The sequence below is a fragment of the Suncus etruscus genome, chromosome 18, assembly GCF_024139225.1.
Source record: "Suncus etruscus isolate mSunEtr1 chromosome 18, mSunEtr1.pri.cur, whole genome shotgun sequence".
Taxonomy (NCBI): domain Eukaryota; kingdom Metazoa; phylum Chordata; class Mammalia; order Eulipotyphla; family Soricidae; genus Suncus; species Suncus etruscus.
The window spans coordinates 5502254-5519314 of NC_064865.1; the positions used below are offsets into that span (position 1 = coordinate 5502254).

Below are 17061 nucleotides of genomic sequence, written 5' to 3' on the forward strand. Positions count from 1 at the left end.
CATGCAACCTATCCAGGTTCAATACCCAGTACCACATATAGTTTGCCAAGTCCAGACAGGAGTGCTTCTTTTTTTTTATATATAATTTTTTATTTTTAATTATGAGAACAAAGATGCAAAGAAAGAGGACAAGGTAAAGTTACAGTAGAAGGACAATCACCCATAAACAGAATTCTCAGAAATCCCCTTGCTGATATCTTAACTTTGAACTTTCAGCCAAAGAACATTAAGAAAAATAAAACAGAACCCATGTACAATTACTTTGTCCCACAAGTCCCCAGATTGTAATACAAAATATTTCTTAGCAGCACACAAAGCAATCTAAAGCCATAAAACTTATGTAACTCCTTAAACATTGAAGGCAAAGTACTTTTTTACATTTCCATGCACATGCATATTAATTTAAGTTAACCTTAAAAGTTTAAGTGGGTTTTTTTTAAGGATTAGAGTCAAAGGAGCACAGTAAAAATGGTGTTAGAGTGGCAATTATTGTTTGCATAGGCCCACCAAAATATGAGGGACATGGAAAGGAAAAGCCTTGGCCTAAATACAAGGAGACCCTACCCTTGAAGTTTCCTGGCATAAGATCAACTCTAGGCTCCAGGCAAACTAGTTTGTCCAATCCAAGTAATTGTCTGTAGTGCCATTACACTTTTATTTTTCACACAGTCTCTGTTGTTGGTATCATGTTTCTGTATTAAAGATCCTGGAATCTGCATATCCTACATTGCAATCAGGATGGTGCAGAGCATCCTCTCTTTTTACCTAACAATTAAAGGGCAATGCAGAGAGCCCTGTCCTATAAGCAGGTCGTTGTTGTTGTCAAGTCTTCTTAGTGTTAAGGGAAGTCTCTTTTGAGCAGGTCGATGTCAGAGCAGTGGTAGGGTCTTGCCTGGTAGAGGATTGCTTCCAGGTGTTGCTATATAAAACCTTGGATGTTTCATAGATAGCTTCCCTGGTTCAGGGGTGAATGGAGGATGCCCATTCTTCTGAGGCCTGTGCCTGGTCATTAGATTGATGTTCAGGGTGTAAGGTCCCATTGCGCTACAAGATTTGTGTGTTCCAATCTATATTATATAAGAATTTATTTGTATGTATAGTATTTTCCCATTTTAATGTGCCTGTGCAAACAAGGAACAATGCCACATGGTGTTATCGTCGCATATGGGACTGTAAGAACAAGTCCAACAATCCCCAGGACATGGTTCAATCATAAGCATTAAACAGAGGGACTCTTTCACCAAAATTCCTTACTGAACAGCTCACAAAGAGAAGAAAAGTAAAAGTTGGTAGAATCGTCACTATAAAAGGATACTTAGTAAGAGTTATAGCTGTCAAAGAAAATACACATAAAATATTCAAAAGACGTATGTGTCCATTTTATGTCTTTTGAAATAGTTGGGGGTTGTTAAATCTAATGCACAACTTTGGTCTGTGATTAGGACTGTGCAGGACTGAAGTTAAAAAGAGTAAATGTGGGGCACTGATGGTTGGGGGTGAGAGAGTTAAGGAGTAATAATGAGCTTTGTAGGGCTGTGCAAAAGGGCAGAATGTGTTGGGGCAGGAGGTCGGTCTTGGTGCCTAACAAGTTAAGAACTGAGGGTAAAGAGGGTTAATTGAGGGGAAGATAACGAATCCGGACTGGGAGATGAGGGAGTAGAAGGGGCTCTGGTGTGGGGGAGGGGCAATATACCCAAGGGGCTAAATACGTTGTATAGCTTAATTGTTTATGGATTAGGCTTGGCAGTCAGAGAGGACCACTGTATAGGAAGTCACGTCTACATATACACTGATTTTAGAGACCTATTTGAATGTTATCCTCCAAATCTAGAGCATTCCATTATTTTTCCTAGAAACAATCAAGATATAAGAACATTTTGGTTGAAGTTAAAAGGTGCGCCCGCGTGCTTTTGAAAATGAATAGTAGTAAGAAAAGAACCCCTGAATGGGGTCCAGCATGTGTACGACAGGAGTTTGTTTCCCCAACCCTCCCCCCAGGGCCCGATTTACCAGGCCCGACCCTGAAGACCAGTCTGGCGTGGGGGGATCTCAGTCCCCTGGACTAAGTAGTCAGCCTAGGGGCCCTATGGCTAGCTGTCCTGCCCAGAGACCCCAACATACCAGTTGAAGAGAATCAGAAGTTCTGGCATGTGGAGTCTTCTGAGCCCAGCCCCTGCCTCTGTCATTCGTGTACGCATAGGAGTACTTCTTAAGCACAGAACAGAAAGTATGCCTTGAGCTCTACTGAGTATGACCCCCAAAATTAAGGAAAAATTAAATTTAGTTTTAAAAGTTAATAATTTGATTACACTTCTATATAGTGGGAAATATCTTCTACATGAAGCATACATACAACAGAAATAGCAGTGACTAGGTATTTGATAGGGGTCCCAAATCCTGCTCCAGGCTATGCTTCCACCAGCTGATAAGAAACCAAGAGCCAGGATGAAACAAGTAATGGGAGAAATGGTTGCATACAGGAAAATGGGACAAGGAGGCAGCACTAGTAAGAGCACTGGAAGAGGAGGAATAATGGTGCAGATGTCCATGGCTATGTGCAGGAACATGACCCACTCACATTGGCAAAAATTACCCCTTCATCTGAAGTCATCCCCAAAGCTCTCTGAGAATGTCATTCTTTTCGTGGGAGACAGACATGGGAAGCACTAGATGGAGGAACTGAGAAAAAGTTAATAATGCAAAAGAGGAATCTATAATGACATAAATTCCAGGCATAATCTGTTGGGAGGGGCCAGAGAAGAATGTCAATTATGACAATACTCCCCTATCATTCCCCAAACATACACTCTCCAGCTACATTCTTGGGCACTTGGAGCTCCTTATCCCAATAAGACGGAAAGTATTTCTAAATCTAGTTGACTTGGTCCCTCTGTTGACATTGTTTCTGCCCCTCATCCAAGGCAGATATCCATCCTTTTGCTTTTCATCACTGATAGGAAGCCAGTCAAGCTGGGATTCTTAGCCAGAAGGAGAAATTCATGCAGATTTTATTTATAATTATTTAACAATTGCCTTTCTAAAATGTAAAAATATAGAAGTGAGGGTTGTTTTCATTTTTCTTTTTATGGTCCAGGTAATCATAGCAGGGGTCTCAAACTCGTGGCCCACGGGCCATTTGCAGCCCTCCGTACAACATTCTGTGGCCCTGCCCTAGAGGAATCTTTTTTGGTTTAGTTTTGTTTTGTTTTAGTTGTTTGGGTCATACCCCCCAATGTTCAAGGCTTACTACTGACTTTGCACTCAAGGATCACCCCGACTTTGCCTCCTGCAGCCCCCAGGTAAATTGAGTTTGAGGCCCCTGAATATGGAATGGCCCCTGTGGAATCACCATCCCTGGAGGCCAAAGTCGTTGCACCTTGCTATAGGTAGGCCAACCAATGCATCCTCCTGAGGTCTCTGCTGACTATCTTCAGCATTGCTAGTTGAAATGGTAGAATTATCATTCATTACACACCGCCAAGACTACTCTGTGGAGAGTTACAACTCATTCTCTTGGCCTGACTGTTACTGGTTCCAGGTGTGCAGAGGTGATGATGTTGCTGAGAAAACATGATGAGATTGTAGCTCTTCCTATAAGACAAGTGGTTTTGCCTCCCCTTTCTCCTTTCTCACAATTTCATACATTGTTAAGACACGATCACTGTTCCTACATACAGCACAGATAAGAAAACTCAGGCCCAGAAAAGAAAAGTAACTTATTCAAGTTACTCAAGCAAGAGATGCTACCAGAATTAAAAAAAACAAAAACAAAAACACAGTTACTTTTGTGGAGGGATAGTTGGGTGAGAAAAGGAACTCCCAAGAAGAGCTTAAGGGGCCTGTATGTCCCCCCAAATGGTTCTTGACCAACTGGGCTGGTTATTTAATGCAGGGGTCCACCTCAGCATCCTCTGGCCTCTAGGACTACACCCAGAAGTGTTCAAAGACTACATGGTGCTAGGGATCAAACAGAAATAGGTGATAAGCAAAGCATGTGTCTTAACCCCTCTGTTATTTTTCAAACCCAAGAAATCAGTTTTCTTAGAGATGACAGAATTGTATTTTATTATGCAGTGAAAACACTCCTTAATCATATATTTGTATGTATAATACATATTTGTATTTTATATATCATTGCATGTTCATGTATTCTTTCTATATTCATTTTTAAATGTACATGTTTATGGATGGCTGCCTCCTGTCAGTGCTAAGCATACGGTTTCGCTTCTCTCTCTCTCTCTTTTAATATTCTTATCTACAAGAGTAGAGTTGTGGGACTCACCTGCCCCCACCCTTCAGGGTGTAGGCAGGCTCAAATGTTCTAACAGATATGAAAGGGCGAGGGAAGCATGTGAGGAATGTGGGCAGCTCCCTCCCCAAGAACACACAAGACCATTTCACAGAGGGGATCCAGCACCTTCCCTTGCCCAACAAAGAAAAAGGATTGTTTTGGGGCCACAACGCTCAGAGATTACTCCTGGCTCTATATGCAGAAATCACTCCTGGAAGAATTGGGGGGCCGTATGGAATGCAGGGGATCAAACCCAGGTTGTCCGCATGCGAGGCAAATGCCCTACTCGTTATGCCTTCTCTTTGGCTCTGAAAATGTTATTTTAAACTATATGAATACTCTCTTGAATCATCACAAACAATAACAGAGATAACAGAGCTATGATTTATCTGACAGATAGCAGCTGGGAGCCTAGTTGCTCTTGTCACTCTGGTAAATCACCATAAAGAAACTTTGACCCTTATCCATCAGTCCAGGGAGATGAATGGTGAACATACGCCTGGCATGTGCAAAGTCTTAAGTTTAATCCCTGTCACTAGCAATGCAATGCTCTGGGAGTAGATGACAAATTCAGCTTTTAAGAACTACCTACCTTGCAAGTATTTGGACCAAGAAGACTGGGCTTTTAGTGGCAAACCCATCATGTCTAGTTTGTACTTGGGCAAGTCCTGAAAGTATCTAAGCTCGGCCTCTTAGATAAAAATAAAGAGATCCATACACTCTGTGCTTTTTGATGGCCAAATACTCACTAGCTTAAAGGATTGGATTTTTGGCTATTAGAGCTGAGTGAATGGTGAAATAATGAAGACAAAAGGCCACAAGTACAGGGATAATATGGAAGAAGGTAACAATGATTAGATGTGCCTGAGGAAGAAACACACAGAGAAGGGGAACAGAGACTAAACTTGAAAGGGAATCCTGGCAGGAAGGTGGGAGAGTCTTTGGGGGACAAAGGGAATGTAACAATCTGGGGCTTGGGGCTCCAGGCATGAAGGAAGCAGAAGGCAGTCCAGCTTGTTGAGGATTGTTAATGGTAAAAGTGGTTAGGTGATAACATTGGAGGATGCAAGGATGAAACAAAGCAGAGCTGATACCATGTGCAGTGGAAAGATCTAAGACATCTAAGCATGTGAAACAATGAGATTAATGGGCTATTTTAAGAAGAGTAAGATTATTTAATATATACAGGATGGATGCGAAAAAACAGTGGAGGAGAGTGAGAGAGGAGATAGCAAGCACATGGGGGAATAAAGAGGAGACACAAAAGCAAACTGACTGAGGTTTAATATAAATCAAACAAGGGTTTAGAGAATGAATGAGTGGTAAGAGATGGCAGCCAGGTGCCAGCTGAAACTGGACTGAACTAGGAGGCTGATGGACATGGGAGGTGGCAGGAAAAATGGCATATAAAATGGCTCCATCTATCAGAGAACAAGAGGAAGACAGATGATAAACTTTCAAGAAGGAAGCCCCCAGTAGTTCTACATTTCAAGAAGAAATGAAAAAGGAACCAGAAAACAAGGCTAGGAAGTATGTGTATTCTGGGGAAAGTGATGCCAGGGATTTTTTTTAAAATCTATTAATTTGTGTGTCTCCTGGTTGTGGTCAGGGATTACACCTGGCTCAGGCCTGGAGGGTGACAATTGGCTCTAGAAAACATACATGAGGAAAAACCCAGGTGGTCTGCTACATGCAAATGCCTCAACTTCTGTACTATCTATCCAGCCTGATATGTAGAATTTTAGGCATCTTATCATCAAAGTACCTTCTATGCTTCATCTTAACCTAGAACTACAAGTAATTTATAAGTTTCTGAAGACTGTGTGAATGGGCCAAAGGAATAGTTTACATTCCAACTCCTGAGAAACATGGACTCTCACACCAGAAGTTCATAGAGTGTCTCCCAGATGGGTGGTAGGAGTCCCTGGTACTAGAAGGCCAACTCGTGGATTTTCAAGTGTCTATATTGCCTTTCCTTGTGTCAGCCACTTCCAATTGTATCTCTCTCCTCTGCTAATCCAGGTCAGACCCAACTAAACCCACATCGTCAGGATCGGGGGTGGCCCTGAGGCACAATCTATTATGCAAGGAGAGAGCAGGAGGTTTGCTGAGATCCATGGGAATATTCCCTTTCTTTTCTAGGAGACTCTATTTCTGAACTAAACAGATACCCACTATCACCTTTACCTTTTCAGATCCACAGTGGTGACATTGAACACAACTCCTTTCAGCCACAGGATCATAAAGAGACGCTGAGAGAAGGGACAGTTGCCAATGCATTCTCCATCAATTCCAGCCTAGAAGGAAGAGATGCAGATTCTCGAGTCAATATATGTATATCAATTAGCAGGAAGTTGTATAGGGATGTCACATCCCAAAACCCATCAGAGAGTTGGCTGAACGTTCCAGTCTAATATCAAAGGGTAGTTAGTTTCCCCAAACTTTTCACCATTATCTTTCTAATACTATGCAGGGCAATGCCTAGAGTAAGAGAGAACTCACTAAGTATATCTTAAACATATGATAATTATGTATAGTAATAATTTATGAATCTCTATAACCCTCTTGTCTCAGGATTAAAAGAACTTCAACATCACATAGTCTAACACAAATGATGTTGCGTCACCAACTGCTACAACTTCAATTTACCCTCTGGTCCAGTGTGTCTCCATCTTTTTTCAGACCATTGTCCACTTATGTCTTTGTTTTTTTTTTCCTGTGATCTGTCTTCCTGATTGCCCCCCTGGTCTCATGCCATGGTTCCCCATTTATGAGGTTTTCACCTGTGGCCCTTTGGAATATCTTATAGTCATATGGTTACTGACTAAGAAACACTGTTCTTGCCTATGCTTGATATTTTAAGTCCCCACTAACTTACATGTCTTAAAGCCATTCATTCTGAAGATATTTCCATAATTCAAAATGTTTTTCTCTGGTTATTCATAGAGAAAATGTTCCTCTGCAGTTTACCTTCCTCCACCCATTGGTCCTTGCTCCGTGAATATGTCTTGAGTACAAATATCTCAGACTTTAAACCCCATTTCAAACAGACTTGTCAGCAGATTGAGGATTTAAATCAGCTCCTACTTTGTTCTAATACTTGAACTTTAGTGTCAATAAGCCACTCCTCTTACTCAACAAATACATATCAACTGATAAAAATTGCATATGGCATTCAAAAATACCTTTATTTAGAGAATGTTGGCTTTCTCTAGGTGGATAAAAGACAGAACACACATATAACCATAACAACAATAATGGGTGTTTGTCTACTTTGACTCATTACATTTACACTTTTCAAAATAGTGGTAATGTTTTTCTGTTTTAATATAAAAAATGCAAATCTTGGAACCAAAGCAGGTTGGGCATTTGCCTTGCATGTGACCAACCAGGATGAAATTCTCAGAATCCTATATTGTTCCCCAAGCATAGACAAGAATAATTTCTGAGTATAGAGCCAATAAAATAGACCATTAATATGACCAGGTATGTCCCCAAACAAAAAATATCCATTTAGACTTCTCAGTGAGCTGGTAAAACATTAATCTATAAACTAATTATTGATCAGAGCTGGAGAGTTGTACGGAGACAAAAGCACTTCTATATGTGCAAATCACTCTGGTTCAATCCCTGGCATTACATATGGTCTCTGGAATACCACCAGGAGTGATCATTGGGCAAAGAGCTGAGAGTAAGCTAATCTCTGATACCACTCACCTCCCAAATAATAAACTAAAACTTCTTTTAAAAAAGAATTAATGGGGCCGGAGAGATAGCACAGTTGTAGGGCATTAGCTTTGCATACAGCTGACCTGGGAGGGACCAGGTTCAATTCCCAGCATCCCATTTGATTCCCCAATCTGCCAGCGGCAATTTCTGAGTGCAGAGCCAGGAGTAACCCCTGAGTACCACTGGGTGTGGCCCCAAAACCAATCAATCCATTATTAAATAAATAAAGTTTTAAAAAAATAAAAAAAGAATTAATGTTAAGCAAGCCAAAATATAAGGGAACTGACTCCTGTAAAATTATTGTTTCCACTGATTAATTTTTGGGTTCTCAACATCATACTTAGTGAAATCCTCCATTGTTTCTAGATGATGTTACCTAGAAACCATGGTACCATTCAATATTGTTAGAGGCTGCAGGCCACCAGTCTGATCACAAGCCTGCAAACAATCTAATCAACATCTTGGCACAGAGGTTTACTAAGATTTCTTTCTTTCTTTTTATATTTTTGGAAAGACATAGTGGGGGGGATGCATTCCCCAAGTTCAACACATTGTTTTCTCCTGAGATTTGCTTGGCAGTGGCTTCAAATGAGAGAGCAGGTGCTGCCTTCTTTCATACATGAGAGCCTAATTGTGTACTTATTTCTACCTTGCAAATTGCTGCCAGCAGAGGCTCAGGTTTATAATGGAAAACTGGTGCCTTTGACAGTGTTGGTTGTAGGTAATTGCTATGAAATTACAGTTATTTTACCTCTCCTCACTCCACCAAGGGCCCCATTCCTATTCAACTCTCACTTTTCCTAGATGCTGGAAGCAGACCCACCTCTGAATAGCTGAGACCCTATGGGCTTCATTATGTAAAATCTGAAAGGTGGGAGGGCATGAGGAGTACACCCCACCTGCCCAAGGAGCTAAAGTTACCCATGAAGCTACATTCATACTGGCAGCTATTAATTTAATAATAGCCTGGTGCTAAGTAGAGTTATGATGTCAGTTTTGGAGGCACTTGACAGGTACCTGAGCTTCAGATTTGTGCCTTGAACGTAATGTGACAAGGAATTTTCCTCCAGTGCTAGTTAGTAAGTGACTAAGTAAGCAATAAAAAGAAAACTAAAAATACATAGCTGCAGTTTCTCAGGTTTTACCACAGGTGTGAGAAAATAGAGGAACTGAAAGAGGAAGATATTATAATATAATAGATTATATACAATATGTTATTTTTATTTCATTATATATCCTATGTTTATTAAATATATATTTATACATAATATAAATATAATGTGTAATATAATTATATGTTTTGGGGCTTGGGGATACACCCTGTAGCCCTCTGGGGCTACTCCTAGCTCTACACTCAAAAATTGCTCCTGGCAGGCTGGGCACCATATGGGATGCTGGGGATTGAGCCTGGGTCCATCCTGGGTTGGCCACATGCAAGGTAAATATCCTACTGCTGTGCTATCACTCTGGCCCAAGAATACAGAATTATTATATAATATAAATATACAATATATTTTATTAGCTGGACGACATAAAATAAATGCTTATGTTACCAAACATTATTTTTAAGTGCTTCACATAATTTAGGAAGATATCCCAAGCAATTCTTAAGGGGTTCAGGAGCTACTCTTTTCACTGCTCGCTGCTTGGGTTTTTTGGTGCCTGACCATTAGGTTCATACCAGGCAGTACTCAGGGGCCATGTGGTGCTAGGAATTAAATACGGGTCATGAACATCAAAGAACGGTCCCTCGCCAATTCTTTTTTTTTTTTTTTTTTGGTTTTTGGGCCACACCCGGTAACGCTCAGGGGTTACTCCTGGCTATGTGCTCAGAAGTTGCTCCTGGCTTGGGGGACCATATGGGACACCGGGGGATCGAACCACGGTCCGTCCAAGGCTAGCGCAGGCAAGGCAGGCACCTTACCTTTAGCGCCACCGCCCGGCCCAAATTCTTGACCCAACATTTATCTTAATTCATTTCTTCCTGTAAAGAGTTGTTAAAAAAAAAATTAGCATCTGTTGCAGATGTGGAAACTGAAGCACAGAGTGAGTAAAAGGAAGTAAGTTGCCTAGGAATTCTGGGATTGAGCCTGGGAGAACTATCTCCAGATTTAGTGCTCTTTTTTAAACTAAATCATCTTCAGTTACACAATTATAAAGATACTCGTGATTGAATTTAAGGTGCACACAGTTCCAACATCAAGACTTAGTGATCTTAACTTTTATACCTAGAGTCCAGCCTGCAAGCCAGATCGGTAATTAGCTCATCCCTGGTCATAGAGGTGGGGGTGAGGGTGTCAATTTGGTCTGTAATAGGGTCTTTCCAGAAGAGTAGAGGACAGGGCCTTCACAGTTCCTCACATTTCCATTTTTATCTTTGTTTTCATTTTTGTTTTTGTTTTAGAGTCACACCTGGCAGTGCTCAGAGGTTAATCCTGGCTCTACTCTCAGAAGTTTCTCCTGGCAGGCTCTGGGACCATATGGGATGTTGGGATTCGAACCACTGTCCTTCTGCATGCAAGGCAAATGCCTTACCTCCATGCTATCTCTCTGGCAACATTTTTATCGCAAATTATTACTCCTCAGCCTGTTAAAAGATTGCTAGAAGAACCACAAGGAATCTGGGGATTCTGCCATTCACCTTTACCATTTTGGCTTCTTTCTTAGAGCTGCTTCTTTTCTTTTAGTTGAGCTCATATTAATCATGGCAACAAGTAATAGGCAATTTGCTCTCTTAAGAAAAATTCCAGGGTGCGCACATGTGCTCCCGGGTCCCACATGTCAGTGCTGTGTACATGTGTGTTGCTGGTTCTCTCTTGAGCATATTACTCTCTATTCCTTATCCTCTCCTTCCCCTTCCTCCAAATTTTCAGATAAAATTTACTTTAATTTCAAAAAGGAAAGAAAGGAAACATTCCAGAGGGCCAGAGTACAGAGTACAGCAGGCAGGTCATTTGCCTTGCATGCAGTGGATCTGGGCTAGATCTTGTTCTAACTCATATGGTTCCCCTGTAACCTTCTAGGAGTGAGTCACCCTCTAGGAGTGAGTCCTGAGTTCAGAGCCAAAAAATAATCCCTGAGCAATACCAGGTGTGCGACCCTTCCTCCAAAATGTAGAAGAACATTTCCAGAATATAATATATTATTATTATTATTATTGACTATATGCAAGATGTTTATAGCAAGTCTCAAGGACTTATACATTCTGCTTAAGTGAAATTTTATTTCCTCCTTTGGTGATTCATTTCATGCTCTTCCTACCCTTGGCAATCACCCATTTCACTCTTAGATTCAATGACTTTGAATGGTTCGGTTACCTCATACAAGTGAAATCATGCAGTACCTGTCTTTCTGTGATTAATTTAATTCTTTTAGCACATAATCCTTAAGATTCATCTATATCATAGCATATTTCAGACCTCCCTTACTTTATAAAGGTTGAATAATATTACATTATAGGTTTGTGCCACTGTTTCTATATCATTTATCTGTTACAGACATTCTGTATTCATCAATTTTGTTTCCATAACTTCTAAAAATAATATTGCCAATAAACATAAGACTGATAATATCTCATTATATTATTTAAATTATTGTAAATAAGTCTCCATATGTGGAATTGATAATAGATTACATGGTAGTTCAAGTTTTGATTGTTTAAGGAACCTCCATACTGTTTTTCTACAATGATTAGATCAGTTTGTATTTCTGTCAATGGAGAAGGGTTTCAGTTTCTCCAATTACTCCCCAGTAATTTCTTTTTTTTTTCTTAACAAACAATCCTAACAGATGAGAGATGATATCTTATTGGGGTTCTAATTTGTATATCCTGGGTCATTAGTGACATTGAGTGATATTTCATAAACCTCTCGCTCATTTGTACGCCTTCTTCGGAAAAATCTATCCAAGTCTTCAGTGCTTTTAAAATAAGGTTGTTTTTTTTTCTTTTTTTACTAGTGAGTTGTTATGACTCTTCTCCATTATGAATTACTAGTTTTGTAGCTGAAATAAATTCTTCATTTAATTCAGTTTCTTCACTGTACTGAGCATGTAGCAACCTCTGTGAACATCAATCAAGAAGAAACAAATGAAGCTCAGCAGGACTTTCTGTCTCAAAAAAATATGAGGGTTTAGATTTTGGACCAAAGAGACTAAAAGATAAGACACAAAGTATTGCTTGGTGTCCCCTCAAATTTTGTACACTGGGAACCTTTTAATGTAGATTCTTACTTGAAAAGAGTCTTTGCAGATGCTATCAAGTAAAGATGAGATTATTTTATATTAGGAAGTGTGACAGATGATGATAAGAGAGAAATTAAGACCCAGACCTTCAGGGGAAGAGGTCTGGTGAAGACAGATGTAGGGACTGGCATGCTGCATGTACAAGACAAGGGTTGCCAAGGATTTCTGGAAAACCCCAGAAACAAAATTAGAGGAAGAAGGAATTCTTTCCTACAACTCTGGGGAGTCAGCATGAGCCTACTGACACTGTGATTAGGCACTTGTAGCTTCCAGAAGTAGGAAAAAAACATTTCTATTGTCAGCAATCACCCAGCTCATGGAAACCCTAGGAAACTTACAGAGCACAAATTGTCAGAAGGAAGTTTGCCATTCACAGCAGAGAGCAAACTTCTCACGTTTCCAGCTCTGCTCTACCACAGATCAGGCCCAGAGCATGTACATGCAACTTTCAGTCAACTCTAACACATAGTATACTTGCTACTTCCCAATATAGATTATATATCATGAGCTATTGCACTGTGTATATTATACATATGAAAATGAGACCATGATGTAGTTTTATAGCATGTATGATTATAGTTATGTGCATGCTGAGAAACTCACAGGCTGTGAAATAATCCCTTTATTGTAGTGTATTTTTTCTATAGGATGGCTTGGCTTTACCCACCCCCTGGCCTCCAAACATGGGTCCAGTTTAATTGACTGTATCTTGGGAAGACACATAGTGCTTGAATGGCTGTATGGAGAGAGAACTGACAGTACTGGCCTTTAGTGGCTTGACTTACTCAATTTTTGGACGCTAGCATTCTGATAACGGCCACAAAAGGAAAAGAAACTTGGATTAATTAATATAACAGATCATAGATTGATTCTATAATAGATCATAGTTTGAGATGTACCTCATCATCTGATTCTTTGTATGACCCAGTGGGTGTAAAGTACCTCACTCTTTATACTTTCTTTCATTGCTTCATAACTTTCCAAAATTTTTTACATTCAAATAATTCACGGAATATATTTAAAATAGCAATTCTCAAATTTCTTGGTCTCAGAACTCTTATAAACCTTTAAATATTGTTGAGGATCCCAAAGGCTTTGTGGTTTTATTGATCACTGTTATACTATTTAGAAAAGAAAACCTGAAAATTATTACCTATGTAATTATTTTTACATACTATAATAATAAAAATATTACATACTAACAAATAGCATATTTGAATGCATAGGAAATATTATTTTTAAGTTAGGAGAACAGTATTGTTCTTGCCCTTCTCTTCTCTTTTTGCTGTTTACATTAATTTTAGCGTCTAGATTTATCAGATTTCTACTGATACAATATCTGGGGATGTATTTGTGGTACCAGAGGCTAGCACATCTATTGCAGTTTGCTGCATTTACACTTGCCAGTATTGAATTCACAACCTCTTGCATATGACACAAGTTGAGTCACAGTCTTGAGCCTCTGCTGAGCTTTGTTTTGTTTTGTTTTTACAAAATCTTTACTATTTTGTTTAATAGAAGTAGGCTTCTGTATTCAATCTTGTTATTTTTATTTTTTTTTTTGCTTGAAGCATATGGAGAAAATCTGGTATCACTCAGATATGTAGTTGGAAAAGGAAGAAGTAATTTAATAGTCTTTTTAGATAATTGTAGGTACTTTTCCTTAATACCAAACCGAAACTCATCAAGTGGTAGTTTCTTAAAGCTTAGTTGATAGCTGGAATTTGAAACCCTATAAATGAAGTTCTTCTGTTCCAGGAAAACTCATTCATTTCTCTTGCATTTAGAATGGATCTTTTACTTATGACTTATTTTTGAAATTTCACGCATTTATCACTTGGAAAATAGTGTTTCCTTGGGTTATAAAAAAAATCTTCTAATTGCTGGTACATTTCATTATACAATATCAAAATTGGTCATCCTGTTTTTTCTCCATAAATATATCTTTATTTTTGCATGACACAAAAGAATAAACAAAAAAAGTTCACTTTACTCCAAAACAAACACCCTGTAGCTTTCCCCAAAGTAATGTGATCTCTCTGCCCACCCAGGAGACTTCCATCTCCCGGCACCAACCTCATGAGAAAGTTTAAGCGAAGAGCAGTTGTTGAGCTCCTAGTAGCAGATACATGTCTTCCAAAACTCATTTTCTCTTGAAAGCTTGTATTTTTATCATTGGCAAGAATTACTTTCAGTTGTTATCCTTGAAATGACAAGATCATTTCATTGATTTTTCCAGAAAATGTCTGGCAAATACTAAGCCTGAAACCTGAGTTTGTATGTCAGTTGCTCTTTCAAGTAAAAACTATGTTCTGCTAGAAAAAAATGGTTGGTTTAGGCAGGCTCAGTTGCAAACACATTTTCTTATGCAACCAGGACCCTGTAGGATACTGTTGAGGTTACATGCATTTTCACAGAAATATTTACCATTCCATTAGCTAGTGTGTTTCAAAAGCATGAACTCAAGGCCTGAGGATAATTTTACAACCGTTTTAAATCTTCAAGAGGGGCTTCATAAACTAAATGGGCTTTGTTTTCTGCACGTGTGACTTAGTGCCATGAACATCAACACTATGGTTTGTGCTAAAATACTAGTAGTGGACTAAATAACACAGCGAATAGGATATTTACCTTGCCTGTGGCTGACCTGGGTTCTGTCTTTGGCACACCATATGGTCCCTCCCAGAAGCTAAGGAGTGATCCCTGAGTGCAATCTGAAAAGCCCTGACACTGACACATGTAGCTTCAAAATAAAGCCAAAAAACAAACCAAAACAAAAAACAAAACCAACAACAAACAAACAAGCAAACAAAGCAAAAGAAAAAAAAATAACCAAGCACCGGCAACTCTGCTCCAAAATTGTTTTGTTTTAAAATTTTGGGGTCACACCTGTTGCTACTCAGGGCTTACTCCTGGTTTACAATCAGTGTTCACTCCTGGAAGACTCTGTGGACAATCTGGGGTTCCAGGAATTAAACCAGGGTTGTTTGTGAGCAAAGCTAAGTTCCCTACTCACTTTAATATTCTAAGCCCCAGCTGAGAAAAAATTTTAAACTCCTGTGAGAAACTACATGGCTTGAAAAAGATTTTGATATTCCAGACTTCCTCTGAGGGCCTTGGGGATGCCAGGAATCTTCAAGAACACGTAAAAAGTATTAATTTGCTGATATCCTTGCAGAAGGCTTGGTACACTGAGCTTCATCTCCAAACAAGGAGTTGAAGTTGGAAATTTCCTAAAAGCTCTTTGAACACTCAAGGTACATGAAAGGGAAGAATTAATTGAGAGAAGATCCAAAACCAAATAGAAGAAGGTAGACAGACATATAACTTACGTTGAAATAGACGGTATTTTAAAATGCAAGTTGGGCAAGTTGTTCATTTCACCTAACAATTTATTGCCTTTCAGTTCTGTACATGACCTTCACTAACAGCACTATGAGGGCAGAGGGCACCTCTCTCAGCATTTCTAAAGTGGCACCAAGGCTTTCTCAGGAGATATGCCAGAAGAACAGAACAGGGAAGAAGGAAGAGGCTCTCCCCAGATCTCTGACAAGGCCACATGTCTGTGGTATGGAAGTGGGGACATGCAGCAGAACTTCAAAAACAAACTTAGAAGGTGGCCTCTCCAGGGCTCTGTCACTTCAGTCTGACCATAATATTTTGGCAGCCCTCTTGACACAGACACCAAAGCCCCTGTAGACTGTGAACTGTTGGCGTAGGAGTCATGAGTTCCACACTAATCTGTCATTTGCATTATGGAAGCTTATGGGCCTTCCAGTCCTACTAACACCTAAACCCCACTTTATTCAGTGGCCCTGCTAATGACCTGCTCCAAATGGCAGCCTAAAGAGGAATATTTTATTGCCTAATGATTGTAGAACACTTGATGTGATTTAACCAAACCATAAGCTTTTATATTTTTGCTAAAGTGATTTGAAATCCTTGCCCACTTGTCTTTTTGGTCAGTCTTCTTAACTCATAGATATCGTATCATTTATTTATATGATATATCTTTATATGTTTAATCATGATGAATAATTCATGTGAAACTTCTGCTGAACTACCATCTGATTTTTCTCTCTTGATTGGACTCAGACTATTACAGTTGCTTAAATAGATGATATATTAAATGCAAATTGGGCTCCCTTAAACATATGGCAAAGCTAAGTCTTAAAGAAGTTACTCTAAGAAAAATACCACAGTTTTCTCCAAAAGCTTATTGTCATGATTAATGTCACACCTTGACTGTCTATTGTATTAGCTCACAAAGACCCACATGATTAGATAATTAGTTATAGACAAAATATCTCTACCATAGTGGGCTGAAAATGAGCTCAGTGATGGAATGTCTTGGCCCTTTCCTTCTACTGGTAATGGAATTGGCCTAGAAAGGTTGCCTCCTTGTTCATGGTGTACACCCTAGTACTATGGCAAAATCAGTAATAAAAATTTTGTTCCCAGTTCTCACTTTTTCATTATGCTAGGCTGGTTGTTATCTTACAGGAAAGGGTGTTGAAATGACAAAGGCCACAGGAAGAGGACTTTCTTTGAATATAAAATGACTCATCTAGATAGCATGAAACTGATTCATATCACATCAAAGAGAATTTCTCTTTACAACGACATTTGGAGTTGCCCACTTTTTCTTATTTGTATAAGGATGTTAGCAATTTTATAAAAACTGAGGATTTTTTAGTTCCAAATGCTTTGCCCTAATTATTTGTTTGGTAATTTTTCCTTGTGCAACAATGTGATTTGGTAGTTAGTTGTCCAATTAAAGATAAATCATTGTGCCCTTA

General features: G+C 39.3%; 1 protein-coding gene across 2 annotated transcripts in view; it reads right to left on the minus strand.

Moving 5' to 3' along the window:
- Nucleotides 1-17061, minus strand: part of CLIC5 (chloride intracellular channel 5) — a 197786-nt gene that overhangs the window by 42200 nt on the left and 138525 nt on the right. For both annotated transcript variants that reach the window (XM_049765513.1, XM_049765514.1), the window contains exon 2: nucleotides 6479-6588. In XM_049765513.1, coding sequence (XP_049621470.1) covers nucleotides 6479-6588 — 110 coding nt within the window. The remainder of the gene's footprint in view (nucleotides 1-6478; nucleotides 6589-17061) is intronic.